Source organism: Xiphias gladius, chromosome 19 (genome assembly GCF_016859285.1).
Source record: "Xiphias gladius isolate SHS-SW01 ecotype Sanya breed wild chromosome 19, ASM1685928v1, whole genome shotgun sequence".
Lineage (NCBI taxonomy): Eukaryota > Metazoa > Chordata > Actinopteri > Istiophoriformes > Xiphiidae > Xiphias > Xiphias gladius.
Window position 1 is genome coordinate 6314466 of NC_053418.1, and position 13343 is coordinate 6327808.

The 13343-nt window shown below is 40.5% G+C and overlaps 2 protein-coding genes across 3 annotated transcripts; one reads left to right on the forward strand and one right to left on the reverse strand.

The window, feature by feature from the left end:
- Positions 1–658: 658 nt before the first annotated feature.
- hscb (HscB mitochondrial iron-sulfur cluster cochaperone) lies at positions 659–5826 on the reverse strand. Its single transcript, XM_040155023.1, has 6 exons — positions 5315–5826; positions 5108–5204; positions 2155–2244; positions 1840–1984; positions 1040–1087; positions 659–891 (listed from the first exon to the last, which is right to left on the reverse strand). The coding sequence occupies exons 1-6, from the start codon at positions 5680–5682 to the stop codon at positions 797–799; spliced, it is 843 nt and encodes a 280-aa protein (XP_040010957.1). The 5' UTR covers positions 5683–5826; the 3' UTR covers positions 659–796.
- Positions 5827–5919: 93 nt separating this feature from the next.
- Positions 5920–12903, forward strand: lrrc8ab (leucine rich repeat containing 8 VRAC subunit Ab). 2 transcript variants are annotated; one of them, XM_040155021.1, is made up of 4 exons: positions 5920–6025; positions 6684–6809; positions 8899–11017; positions 11188–12903. In XM_040155021.1, exons 3-4 carry the CDS (start codon positions 8906–8908, stop codon positions 11461–11463), a joined length of 2388 nt encoding a protein of 795 aa, XP_040010955.1. In that variant the 5' UTR covers positions 5920–6025; positions 6684–6809; positions 8899–8905; the 3' UTR covers positions 11464–12903. The 2 variants fall into 2 exon arrangements, with proteins under 2 accessions (XP_040010955.1, XP_040010956.1); XM_040155022.1 differs by lacking the exon at positions 5920–6025 and having other exon boundaries at positions 6673–6809.
- The last annotated feature ends 440 nt before the right edge of the window (positions 12904–13343 follow it).

The window sequence follows — 13343 nt, forward strand, 5'->3', positions numbered from 1 at the left end:
TTCTTGGATCAAAATTTTTGATGCGACTCGAGCTCCACTATGACGATATTTCTCAGTGGTGTTGAAAAAAAAAACAACCTTCAAAAATTAAATGAGAGAGAGGGCAGATTCATTTCATTTCTAAATTCTGGTGCACGGTCGTGCTGCAGGCATAGGTGTACAGCGTCAGTGTACATCACTTTATGAGCAAGAAATTACACAGATCACAGATCTCTGGCTCATCAAGTGATCGTCATTCAGCGGGCTCGTATTATCATAGCATTAATGCTACATCTGAAACAACCATCATTAATTCAATAGGTTGTCTACCTCAATAAAGGACTTCCTTCTGGTCTCGTATCCAGTTTGTACAGCATGTACTGCTCTTCTGCATGATAATTGTCAAGGTGTTATGTCTCCCCCTAAAGGTAACCCGAGGAACGGAATGAGACTCCCCTGTCTGTGTGTGAGCCCGACATGAAAAAAAAAAAAAATGCTGAACTGATGGTAGCGTTCACCATATAAACATCCTGAGAAGCATTTTCATCAGAGCCAATTATAGATCTCCGTCATCTTTAATGATACAATAGGTACAAGCAGATATGATTAGGCTTCACCCTCACATCTATAGTTATTTATCAAAAATAGAATATTAAATACATAAAGAACATTAGTTCAGTCGTGTATTATGCATTATTGCTTTTATTATTCAACGTGAACAATAATATTACATAACTCCAGAAAATGTACAATAATTTATGTGCATCTGTGCAAAAGTGGGTAAAAATATTAAATGACACAAAATAGGGGAGAAGATTTACATAAATTTTGTAAGTTTTTCCTTTGCTTTCTCCTCAATGTTTGCATAGTATTTCATCTGGGCAAGCAGTGCTTTGGCAGTCTGAAGCTCCCCTGATTAAAAAAGCAGAGTGCAAAAAAGAAGTACAATCAATGACTCACTCGGCAACTTAAAGGAAAGCTTCAGCATAGATTACAAAACGAACAAAGGAATGAGGTGGAGGAACAGAAAATATTTCATTGCAACATCTGAACATAATACCTTTATGAAGGGCAGCGTCTATCTGCTCTGTCAAGTCTGCTAGTTTCCCTGCGAAAGGGGAAGGAGACAAATTCCGGTTCTGCACGCGTTAACAAGACATGGCACATACAGTATGGTGCCTTTTATTCCTGGAAATTCAAAAGCACACTCGACTCTGAGAGTAACTGCTTGATTTGAAGTGAAACAAACAACAGGAAAATCAAAGCGACATATTGTGTTGACACAGTTTGATGTGTGCATCTCTAGTACTTAACTCTTGGTTAAAGTTATAATCGCTACGATTTTCATTAAATCAAATCCCATACTATTTATGTTCAGCATGTTTTCTGAATTACCCGTTCAATGTATTTACATTCTTTAATTACCTTTATATATAGTACTTTTCATTGTTAGTGGCAGAGTCTGCCATTCCAACCTATATACAGAAATTTTATTTTTATATATACATACATACACATAGATCGCTATTGGGTTACCATGGTAACCACAGGTATCACCAAATCAACTAGAGCTGGAATTTTACAATTGTAAGTCTTAAAACAAAGCAGTTTTCAGCATGCTCAGTGAGCCGTTCAGCCTTAAATTGCTTGTAGTGCTTATATTGTCTCATTTTAATACTTTTCTGAGGCTGCAGAGGTAAACAGTCATAAAAGTAGTCAAAAATATATAACAGCTGATGTTTCAGCACCAATTAACCAGCGACATATTCTTGTCCACCTGTGCAAATTTATGCTTAATAATTAGCTCAAAGCACTCAACCAGACTTTCACTTAATAATTTGAACAGGCACATTTGTTTACCTTTTGTGTCTTGGCTGATCTTATTGGCTTCTTTTGGAGTCTGTGCCTCATCAAGAGCTTCATTGATCTCCATCAGCTCCATCAGAAACTCTGAATCAGCCCCAGAGTCGTTGCCCTCTTCTATATGCATCCCCTCCAGCTCCAGCTGAAACATATGATGGGAGTTCATCAAACTCAACTGCTCCTTTAAATCCATTTCACTGCCCTTGGCTGTCAGATGGTAAAGATGTTTCTATTGAATGTGAGATCAGACAGACTGATCTTGCATGAAAATAAAGTATTCATTCGAAGTAGAGGCATGGATTTCAAACTCACCATATAAAGACCACGACTCAAAGGCTTAAGCAGAGTCTTGTATGCTTGGTTCACAAGCGCCGAATGGCTTTCTGAATACTCCTGTTCTTTCTGCAAAAACAGGGTTCTGTTAAGTTTACTTCTAGTCATGGCAAGTTCAAACTGTATTCATTTAAAAAAGGGAAAGAAAATCTGTATTTTTGTGATGTTTGACCAACCTGCTGTGCATTTTGAACAGTAATTATTCACAACATCTAGAGTAACGCATCAAACTGTTACAAAAGTGAATAAAATCTTAGGTATTTTTTCCACCTTGCTATCCCAGGCTATACCTCTGACAATTTTCGAAACACCAAATCCGTGGTCATACTGTCAATTAGGTGTATGACATACAGCTACTCTTTTGCAGTCGGGCACCTTGGGACCCTTCAAGAGATGCAGGTGTAAGTTTGACAAAACAGATGTGTAGAAACAAGACAGGATGTAAAATATCTTGGAAGTGGTTGGCAGATCTGAGTACATTTTGCAGCTATCAGGTCTGTCAGCTCTTCTGAAAATCAATAGTCTCAAGCTCTGGGCTCATGGGCCCATCGTGTGGAGCTGTTTCTGCAATAACAACCAGTGCAGTAGGTGGCTGCCTTGTAGCCTTGGATAAATAATGAGTTTTCTATATATGCTTAAGACCCCCGAGGCTGGAAGATGTCTAATTAAGAAAAACGGCCAGAGGTGCTGATAAATAAAACAGAGTCAGTACAATATTGGACAGGTTGTGTGTGAAGAAACCATTTAGGCCACCTTTCCTCTCTCGCACTCTGCTGAATATGAGTTTAGCGTTCATATCATATCCTGACAACATTCTGCATTGTGCTTTTCCACCCGCTTGAAGCATCAGACCGCCGCTCCTCCTTGTAACCATAATGCTGATCTCTTCTTAAGTGCCATGCAGTTTTTTTTAATGACTCAGAAGGGGGAAACTGGATGATGTGAAACTTTTGTCCACTCTTTACTACTTATAAAATAACCTACATACACCTTCAACTTTAAACTCTTCAGATGTATTGGTAGAAGTCATATTTTTTGCTATGACGACATTATTAATGCTGATCTAGTCAAGATTTTTATATAAATTGTAGTCCTACTTTTCTCATTACCCACACTGTGCCTTGGGCTGAGCGTGATTTACCAAGTACCTATAATTTATTTTTTCCCCGCACAAAATTCTGGTGCTAGAAAGGTATACTTGTCTGCTTATAAAAATAGACAAATCAAAATTGAATAGAAAGACTAGACCAAATTTATTTCCTTAGCAGCAGTGAGGGAGTGCTCCATCCATCGACAACTGGACAAACCAAAATTAGAGCTCTTTCCTGTATTTCTCCTTTAGTATCCTTATGTGTATACCATCACCATGAGTTTGCTGTGTGCATTGTATCATGATATTCTATATCATTTCTTAAAGTGGTACTTAAAACAGCAGAGGCAGAAATCTCTACTTTTAGTCCGTAGTATTGGTAAAGCTCCCAAAACACTGCATCCTACATTTCCCATAATGCAACTCGATAGCCCCTTTCATTAGGCCGTCCCTGGTAGCAACCCATGTCTTAAAACTCTACTCCCCAGTCTGTAACAGAGGCTTTCTGTAGTCTCATAGTCCAACCTAAAATAACCCGGAAGACATCACAAAGCAAAATGTAAATTCACGTGTGCAGTTCATAGACATCCCATGTATTTGACAGGAGCTGAAATGATTGGCCGATTAATCGCTTAATTGACGAGTTGATCACAACAAAATTAACTGGCAACTATTTTGACTTATTTCATTTTTTTTTTTTTCCAAGCAAAATATCCAAAAATTCATGGTTTCGGCTTCTAAAATGTGAGGATTTGAAATGTTTCTTTGTCATACTAGTAAATTGATTATCTTTGCTTTTTGGACTGTTGGCCATATAAAATAAGCAATTTGAATAAGCCACCCTGGGTACTGGGAAATTATAACAGGCATTTTTTTCCTATTTTCTGACCTTTTATACACAAAATGATTAACCGATTAATCGAGAAAATAATTGGCAGATGAAACAATAATTAAAGTAGTCATTAGCTGCTGCCCTATTTTTAACTTTGCGGGTTGGTTTGGGGTAGAAGCTCCTGCGTTTCCTCCTCTCCCCAAAAATGCATTTTTAAAATCAAAAATTGGATTTCAGCTTTAACTGCACAGATTCTTTGGGGCATGTAAGTCATAACTTCTCCCTTCTGCACAGATCCATTGCAGCAACAGTTATAAAATACATGGATACACCGAGGATGGAAAGGTCTCCCTACGTCAAGCAATTGAGTTTTCTTGACATTAACTTTCTCTCACTTAACCGTTACTTTTAGGAGTTTAAAGTTACAACGTGCAGTCACAGCTCCAGGGTCCTGGTATTGTGCCTGCTGGCTTACGGGAATTGCCTCCTTGGACACTTTCTAAAACTGAGCCATCATTAATGTGATTAAATAATCCTTTCAAAATATCATTCATCTTTTTTATAAAATTTAAGACTATTAAGATGTTTGTCATCCAGTCATTCATTTCAACTATATTTCCATTTTTAATAGTTTTTGCTCATCTTTTCTCCTTTTTTTCTTAAAGCAATGGTCTCTCATATTTTCAGCTGTTTAGCTTTTGATTCCTTGAACTTGCCTTGACCTTGTTTGTTTGATCGCTTAATATAGTGAAAGCTGCTTTTTACAAGGGCAAAATTTGTCAGTGTACTTCAATGAAGCCATCTTTTCAACTTTATTTCCTCGGCCACATCACAATGAATCACACTAATAAAACAAAAATGCACAGTCAAGTGGCCTGATAGGGACAAAAGGGCCAGACCCAGTTTCCTGTTTCACACTGCTGGTAATAGATAGGAAGGCCTCCGCATACTAATAGACCGTCTCACTCAGCTGATCTCTATTCGGATTCCCCTTACATGCCCCTGCCTACCACAGATTTCTGGCTGAAGTTGTCAGGATGTAGAGACCTCTGGAGCTGCAAGTATCTTTTCTGCAGCTTTTGTGTGTCCAGCGTGAACGTGTAGTCACTGAAAAGAGGCAACACATGGTAACATGAAATTCTACTTAAAAGACTTAATTCATTAAATGTTAATGTGGTTAAGACAGTTGGTGATAATTAAGGAGACGAGACCCTCACCAGTCCATGATCTTGAAGTAAGATGTCCCTTCTTCAGGGGGCTGGACTACTTTGCATGACATGCAGAAGAATGCAGGCGTTTTGTCAAGGGGCTTTTCACAGTTCCAGCAGCTCAACTTGACCTGACCTGTACAGTAGCTCCTCGGTGAGTTGGCTTGATTAGTGTACCAGCTCAGCCCTCCCTCCTTCACCGGGGCTCTGGTGTCAATGTCGAGGTGCCATGGGTCCCTGCTGGGGAGGCTGGTAGAGATACAATGAGCTGAATATGTAACAGTTTTGGAGACAGACAATCGGTTCGTGGTCAGCCAGGTCGGGCGAAGTGCGGTTCGGGACGACCACGCGATCCGCAAGGAGTTCGACGACAACATCTCTGGAGTTTAAATCCACTATCCGGCGGTGTTATGTGGGCAATCACAAGATAAGATCCTCTTTTCAAAACATCAGCATCTGTCTCTTTCGCCCTCGTTCTTCCTCTGCCTCTCAGAGTTCCTGTACGTTTGTTTAAAAAAAACAAAAAAAAACCCGCCACCCCTCGGCCGGGCGGTGGAAGCGGAGGAATAACTGCCTCGTAGGTGGTGGGGGAAAAAAAAAAACACACACACACACACACAACAGCTAGCAAGCTGAGCTGCTAGCAACAGCAAACACAATTTGATAGCAACTATTGATGAGAAAGTAGGATGTGGATGTGATCGCAGCACAGCGAACACTGTAAGTTTTACACCCTAGCGGTTCGAAAGCATGTTAGCGACGTGCCACCGTCATATAAACTTCAGTGTTTGCCAGGATGTAAACTTCCGATGACAGAAACAGCCGGTGGTCAATATGTAGCCAGGCTAGCTCGCCAGCTAATGGCAGCCTAGCTAAGTTTGCTAACGTGTTTTAACAGCGAAATGCGTCCCACCGTTTGTGGTCGTTGCTGATGGGTAGCTTGCTGTCAGATACCAGTGTACTTCCTCGAAGATAGTGTGTCACATTATTTAATAGTATACAGACAAAAAAAAAAAACCCCAGCTTTAACTTTGAGCTGAGAAGCTTGCTGAGCTACCTGGCCAGATGACAAAGGCATCCAAAGCTAGGGTTACGAGCGGTGACTGATGTATCAGTTTAAATGGAATTTAACATGTGTATCTGACAACACAGGTCCTATTTGGCCCGACATATCACCTGCTCCTTAATAACGAGCGGTTCTCGTTAGGGCAAACGCGTAAGGTGTTGTTGTTTAAACATGACTTGGACCACTATCATGCAAATAACTTTTTTTTTTTTTTTTTTTTTTTACGCGTTTTGCAAATTTATGTCACTCCCAAATATGCTAGAAAACGGCTAAAAACACATTTCCATCTCCCCAGTGTCTTTTTTCCCCCAGATCGTCTATTAAACCCCATGGCGATGAGAGGGGCAATGGTCCATGAAGAGTTTTGGATACACAGAGAGTGGCTGGTCCACCACGCACAACATCAGGCACTGGAACACAGATAACACCTCCAAACTGGTGAGTGTTTTATTTATTGGGTGTATTTGTGGGCGCTACATCATCTACCCAGTCCCGGCTACTGCATTGGAAAAGCTGTTATGTGTTTCTCTGAACCGGAGCCAGTCTAAGTATGCTTATTTGGCCAAGGATCAGACTAGGCGTGTTGGCTTCTTGCTTTTACAGTTTCCTAACAAAGTACAAGCTGTGATGAATGCCAACTTTTGACTCTTGTTGTGTATGTGTAGGTGTGTGTTTTTTGGGGGTGGTGGAGGTGCAGAAGGTGACGGTGGAGTATTCCAGAGAGACACTGGTTGGAGACAGCAGCTTCTATAAGATAAACAGGATCTCCTCCTGAAGGTCGAGGGAGGTGCTTCTCAAGGCCCCCACAGACAATACTCTGGGTATTATTAACGGAAATGGCTAAGAATAGAGAGCAGGGGAGCAAGGTGGCTCCTCTGGCGGTCGTGTTGTTTGGGTTAAACAAGCCAAAACGGAACATCATCTGTAGAAGAGTGACTTCTCAAGCTTACATGCTGGGTGTGTCACACTCGCACAAGGCTAGAGGTTGATTTGGAGGGATTTATCTGGCTCTGATGTACAGCAGAGGCGAAGGAGTAGTTGTGGATCACTCTTGACTGGTTATGTATGGAGTTATTGCTTTTTTCAAGTTTGGATTTGTAAGTAGAACAATTTTTCAAGTGCATTGAGAGCATTTTTATCTGTCCTTTTACATGAAATATGTTGTTCCTGTGTTCTTTTTTAGTTTGGTATATTTTTTTAGATTGGTATATTTCATTCCAACAACTCGGAGTTGGTATGAAACCTCAAATCTACACCTTGCATGGATACATAAAGATTTACTCCCAATTAGAGGTGGATGACACGGATAAAATCCTCTATCACAGTATATGAATTTTTATTTCACAATATCATGATATATTACTTTTTCTGGAACATAAATTATAAAGTGTTAGTGAATAAAATAACCACACGGGAATGTCTAGTTTTGGCTCCTTCAGTTAATACTTGATAAATCAAGGCACTTTATTACATTGATACAAGAATTATATAAAAAGTAAATTTTGCCATTGCAACATTACTTACTATGGCCTAATGCACCCAGTGATGTTAAAGGGATAGGTGCCTCAGTATAAACGGTAGGGCGAAATCTTTGATGGTTAAACCAGATTGTATGGTCTCAAGGTATATCTCAATATATCAGTGCAAGTTAGTAGTGATATACATCAGTACAATACCCTGGATCAGTATTATCACCATTACTGACACATAGGTTATTGTTCAGATATGTATGACTCATCTATGTTACTTTAACTTCATCACTGTTTGTGTAACAGTGCAATTTTTGTTTTTCATTTTTTTATAGAATTTTATAAATATTGAAGAATTATACAATTTGAGTTACTTAGTTTAGGTGTGATAGGTGTGATAATCGGCATCAGAACAGAAGAGATGAATTAATGTGTCTCTGCTAATTAGGGTTTCCTTCCAGTGAAAATCAGACATAAAGGTTTTTCATGATTAAGCTAAACTAAAATCATTGTTTTGTTAATTTGCTCATTTATTATGTTTACAGCCTGCATACATTTTCTCGGCAGGTGCCTCATTGCCTGTGTGATATTTGTATTTATTTATTTTTTTTCATGAGGGCAACCCATTAATTCTTCAAAATTAAAATGCAGAAAAATTGACTATATTTTTTGTATGGCTGATTTGCCATTCGGCCATAACATTTGAAACGCTATGTCCAGTATGACACCCCTTTGAAAGCAAGATTAATTGTAGCTGAATATATGACTAAATCAATAACACAGTAGCCCACCCAGTGAAGTCAATCAAGCAATTCTTTGTCACAATTGAGAATCTCTGTTTCATTACTCCTGGCAGCTTTCAAATTAACAGTCTGGAATGTTCTGATGTATGACCTTGTTAGTTAGCAATGTAGTATTGATTTGGCAGCTTGGTTTTGTGTTGTGGTTCAGGCAAAGGCTGTTCAGGCATTGATGGGAATGAGCGTTTTGATTTTTGACAACACTGTGTAGTATATCAGGCCACTCTGTTATGATTTCCTCAAATCTTTTTTTCACAGATAAACCATGATCCCCATCACAGAGCTGCGGTACTTTGTGGACACACAGCCAGCATACCGCATCCTGAAACCATGGTGGGATGTGTTCACAGACTACATTTCCATTGTTATGCTCATGATTTCTGTGTTTGGTGGGACACTGCAGGTCACCCAGGACAAGATGATTTGCCTGCCCTGTAAATGGGTGGTCAATGAGACCTGCAAGAAGAACTTAAATTCCACCCTCTCCACATCACTGTTCTTGGAGCCCAAAGGGATCCAGTATGATTTGGACCGCCACCAATACAACTATGTGGATGCTGTGTGCTATGAGAATAGATTGCACTGGTTTGCCAAGTATTTTCCCTACCTAGTATTACTTCATACCCTTATTTTTCTAGCTTGCAGCAACTTCTGGTTTAAGTTTCCACGGACTAGTTCCAAACTAGAGCACTTTGTATCCATCTTGCTGAAATGCTTTGACTCCCCATGGACAACTAGGGCACTGTCAGAGACAGTGGTTGAAGAGAGTGACCCAAAACCTATGAAAATGAACGGCTCAATGGACCACAAGGAGTCCGTTATCAGTGAGGATGTTGAAGCAAGTGTTCCTATGCTCCAAAGGACAAAGACACGCTTTGAGCAAGGCATTGTAGATAGAACAGAGACAGGGGTTTTGGACAAAAAAGAGGGTGAGCAGGCAAAGGCCCTGTTTGAAAAAGTGAAGAAGTTCCGTATACACGTTGAAGAAGGAGACATTGTGTACAGACTGTACATCCGTCAGACTATTATCAAAGTCATCAAGTTTATTTTGATAATCTGCTACACAGGGTATTACGTGCACGATATTAAATTTAGTGTTGACTGTTCGGTAAATATAGAAAGCCTGACAGGTTACAGCGTGTACCGTTGTGCTCACCCGTTGGCTACACTTTTTAAAATCTTAGCCTGTTTTTACATTAGCTTAGTGGTTGTGTATGGTTTGATCTGCATGTACACACTTTGCTGGATGCTCCGGCGCTCTCTAAAGAAATACTCCTTTGAGTCAATACGGGAAGAGAGCAGCTACAGTGACATACCTGATGTGAAGAATGACTTTGCATTCATGTTGCACATGATAGATCAGTATGACCCTCTGTACTCCAAACGCTTTGCTGTGTTTCTCTCAGAAGTAAGTGAAAATAAGCTGAGGCAGCTGAACCTCAACAATGAGTGGACACTGGACAAGCTCAGGCAGAGGATAACTAAGAACTCACAGGAGAAGTTGGAGTTGCACCTTTTCATGCTAAGTGGCATTCCAGACACGGTTTTTGACCTGATGGAGCTGGAGGTCCTTAAACTGGAGCTTATACCAGACATCACCATCCCCCCAATCATCGCCCAGCTGCTCAACCTGCGAGAGATGTGGCTTTATCACACACCAGCTAAAATCGAAGCTCCCGCATTGGCTTTTTTGCGTGAGAACTTGAAATCTCTTCACATCAAATTCACTGACATCAAAGAGATTCCCTTATGGATCTACAGTTTGAAGAATCTGAGTGAGCTTCATCTGACAGGGAATCTCAGTGCAGAGAACAACCGTTACATTGTCATTGATGGACTCCGAGAGCTCAAGAGGCTCAAAGTTCTTCGTCTGAAGAGCAATCTCACCAAGCTACCTCAGGTGGTGACTGATGTGGGTATGCACCTCCAGAAGCTTTCCATCAACAATGAAGGCACCAAGCTGATGGTGCTCAACAGCCTGAAGAAGATGGTGAACCTGACAGAGCTGGAGCTCATCCGCTGTGATCTAGAACGCATTCCGCACTCAATCTTCAGCTTGCACAACTTGCAGGAGATTGACCTGAAGGACAACAACCTGAAGACCATTGAGGAGATCATCAGCTTCCAGCATCTTCATCGGCTGGTCTGCCTTAAGCTCTGGTACAACCAGATTGCCTATATTCCCATCCAGATCGGCACACTGACCAACCTGGAGAAGCTGTACCTGAACAGAAACAAGATTGAGAAGATCCCTAGCCAGTTGTTTTATTGCCGCAAGCTGCGCTTCCTGGACCTGAGCCATAACAACCTGACCTATATCCCAACAGACATTGGCTTCCTCCAGAATCTTCAGTACCTGGCAGTGACAGCCAACAGGGTGAGAACTTGAATATCACTTTTTTTATAACCATTTTAATCTTCGTTGATTGTATATGGTATTGTTGTTGTTTGCAACAATTTGTCCGCTGATGAAAAATGTTAGATACAAATTATAACGTCTCTCCTGTTCTCTTTTTTTCAAATTACCCTCCCCATCTCGAAATAAAGATTGAGAGTCTGCCTAATGAGCTGTTCCAGTGCAAGAAGCTTCGCACTCTGAACTTGGGGAACAATTGCCTGCAGTCTTTGCCATCACGGTTTGGCGAGCTGACTGGGTTGACACAGCTAGAGCTGAGAGGAAACCGTCTGGAGTGTTTGCCCGTGGAGCTGAGTGAGTGCCGACAGCTAAAGAGAACTGGTCTCGTGGTGGAGGAGGACCTCTTCAACACGCTGCCCACTGAGGTTAAGGAACAGCTGTGGAAAGTTGACAAAGAACAAGCTTAAACAGGCCTGTAGCTGTGAGCGAATAAAGATACTCACCAACAGGGCCCTGACACAGGAGGAATGCCCATACTGTCCCAGAGGGCTTGCTGGAACAGGCAGTAGACCTGCTGCAGTGTACTGCCAGTAAGGTTTGGTATCAAGAACCAGTGCCAGTTTGGCAAAACCAAAATACTAATTCTGGTAGCTTCTGGTAGTTCTCTTAGTTCCTAACTGTCCAGTTGATTTTTTTTATTCCCTTACAAACAACCCCCTAGGCCTTTCCACCATAACCCAGTAATGATGCTTCTCAGCAATAATGTAGCAGTGCCATTGTAATCAGCAGCGTGTGTTTACATTTAATGCTTCTCAGTTATGGTGGAGAAGTTTAAATTATGGTAAACTATGAGCCATCTTTACACAAAACAGAAATGGAACTTGAACAAGTTTTCCAAAAACATCAGGTTCTTGCCTAATCAAGATTGAATCAAGAAAAATCTGTCCAGTAAAAACACGAGGTAGCAAGGTGATCTCTAAGACCTCTAGCTTTTAATAGTCAAACAGCAACCATCACTTACTCCGGTTGGTTTGAGCTGTACTGAACTCCAATTGCATCATTATATGCAAAGGAAAAATCATAAAATTATGAAATCAAGAAAGGCAAGAGGCTGAAACTCTGTCTTTTATTTTGTTGGGGAAAAAATTAAGCTGATTTTCACTTACAGTATTTGACAAGTCATCTGGTTATATCACCAAATATTATTTCTGTGTATAGGGAATGATAATACCAATCACAAGCAAACTACACAGTCAGGTTAGCGATCCTATAAGTTTGAGTCAGAATAGTAGCTATTTCATAGCTTTGCTTCCAGAACTGACCTTACACAGATTTAAACTGGTGGTCAGAGTGTGTCTGCTTCAGAGGGATGACAACGGCCTTGAAATACCTTAATATGTGCTTTGTTTGCAAATGTTGAGAAAATCATGAGATTATGACACAAAATCCCAAATCAGGGATGACTAATGATGAGCCGTGTCAAGAAAGGTTGTAGTTTCTGAAATTCTTGTGTCTGAGAAGTTGTTGTATAAGGTGGGAAGAAGAGGGTCATTGATGATACTTTGTTATGAGTGCAAGTGCTGTAGAGGAGGAGGAGTTGTCTTTGGCTGGCCTGAGTCTTGGTAGCAGAACAACATTTGTGGTATTATACTAGAGAGTGCAATCTTCACATTACATCAGCTGGGTGGAGGGGTCGACAGTCTCTTTCTGGGGGGGAAGCGGTGTTGTGTGTTTGAACTAGAGCTTGACTTAGCAGTTACTGTACTGAATGCAACCCAGTGGTCGTTACAAAACATCAACCCCCACAGAGTTACATTAGCGGAGCATCTTATCAGGAAGCAGATACCCTACCCTTACTGCCAGTATACTAATCAGTGGGAACTGAGCAAAATCTATTTCACGGCCATGCTGCATTCACATTTTTTTTTTTTTTTTTTTTTTTGCAAGGGATTGCACAAAACAAAGTGAACAAATATGGGGAAAATGCTGAAAACGTTTTGAATGAGATGCGTCATGTCTGCATTATAAGAATTCAAATGAAGTTTATACTGAATAACATAGTGACATTGAAATGTGTTCCAGATCTTTGTTAATATGTCGGAAACTAACGTAGATGCTTACCTGAAACACTACATCGGTTTATTACCCTTGCTGTGGTGGATATGATGTAACCACTGGTCTACAGTATGCCCCGATAGTTAAGTGTTACTATCTGCAAACAACAAGTAAAGGACCAGATACGTCCTCAAATCTGTTTTCTGAGCGCCTGGCCTTGTGTTCTTTTCAGTTTATTATGATATTGTAATATGATGTTTCTACCTTAATAAGGACGTTATTCTGTTCTTCT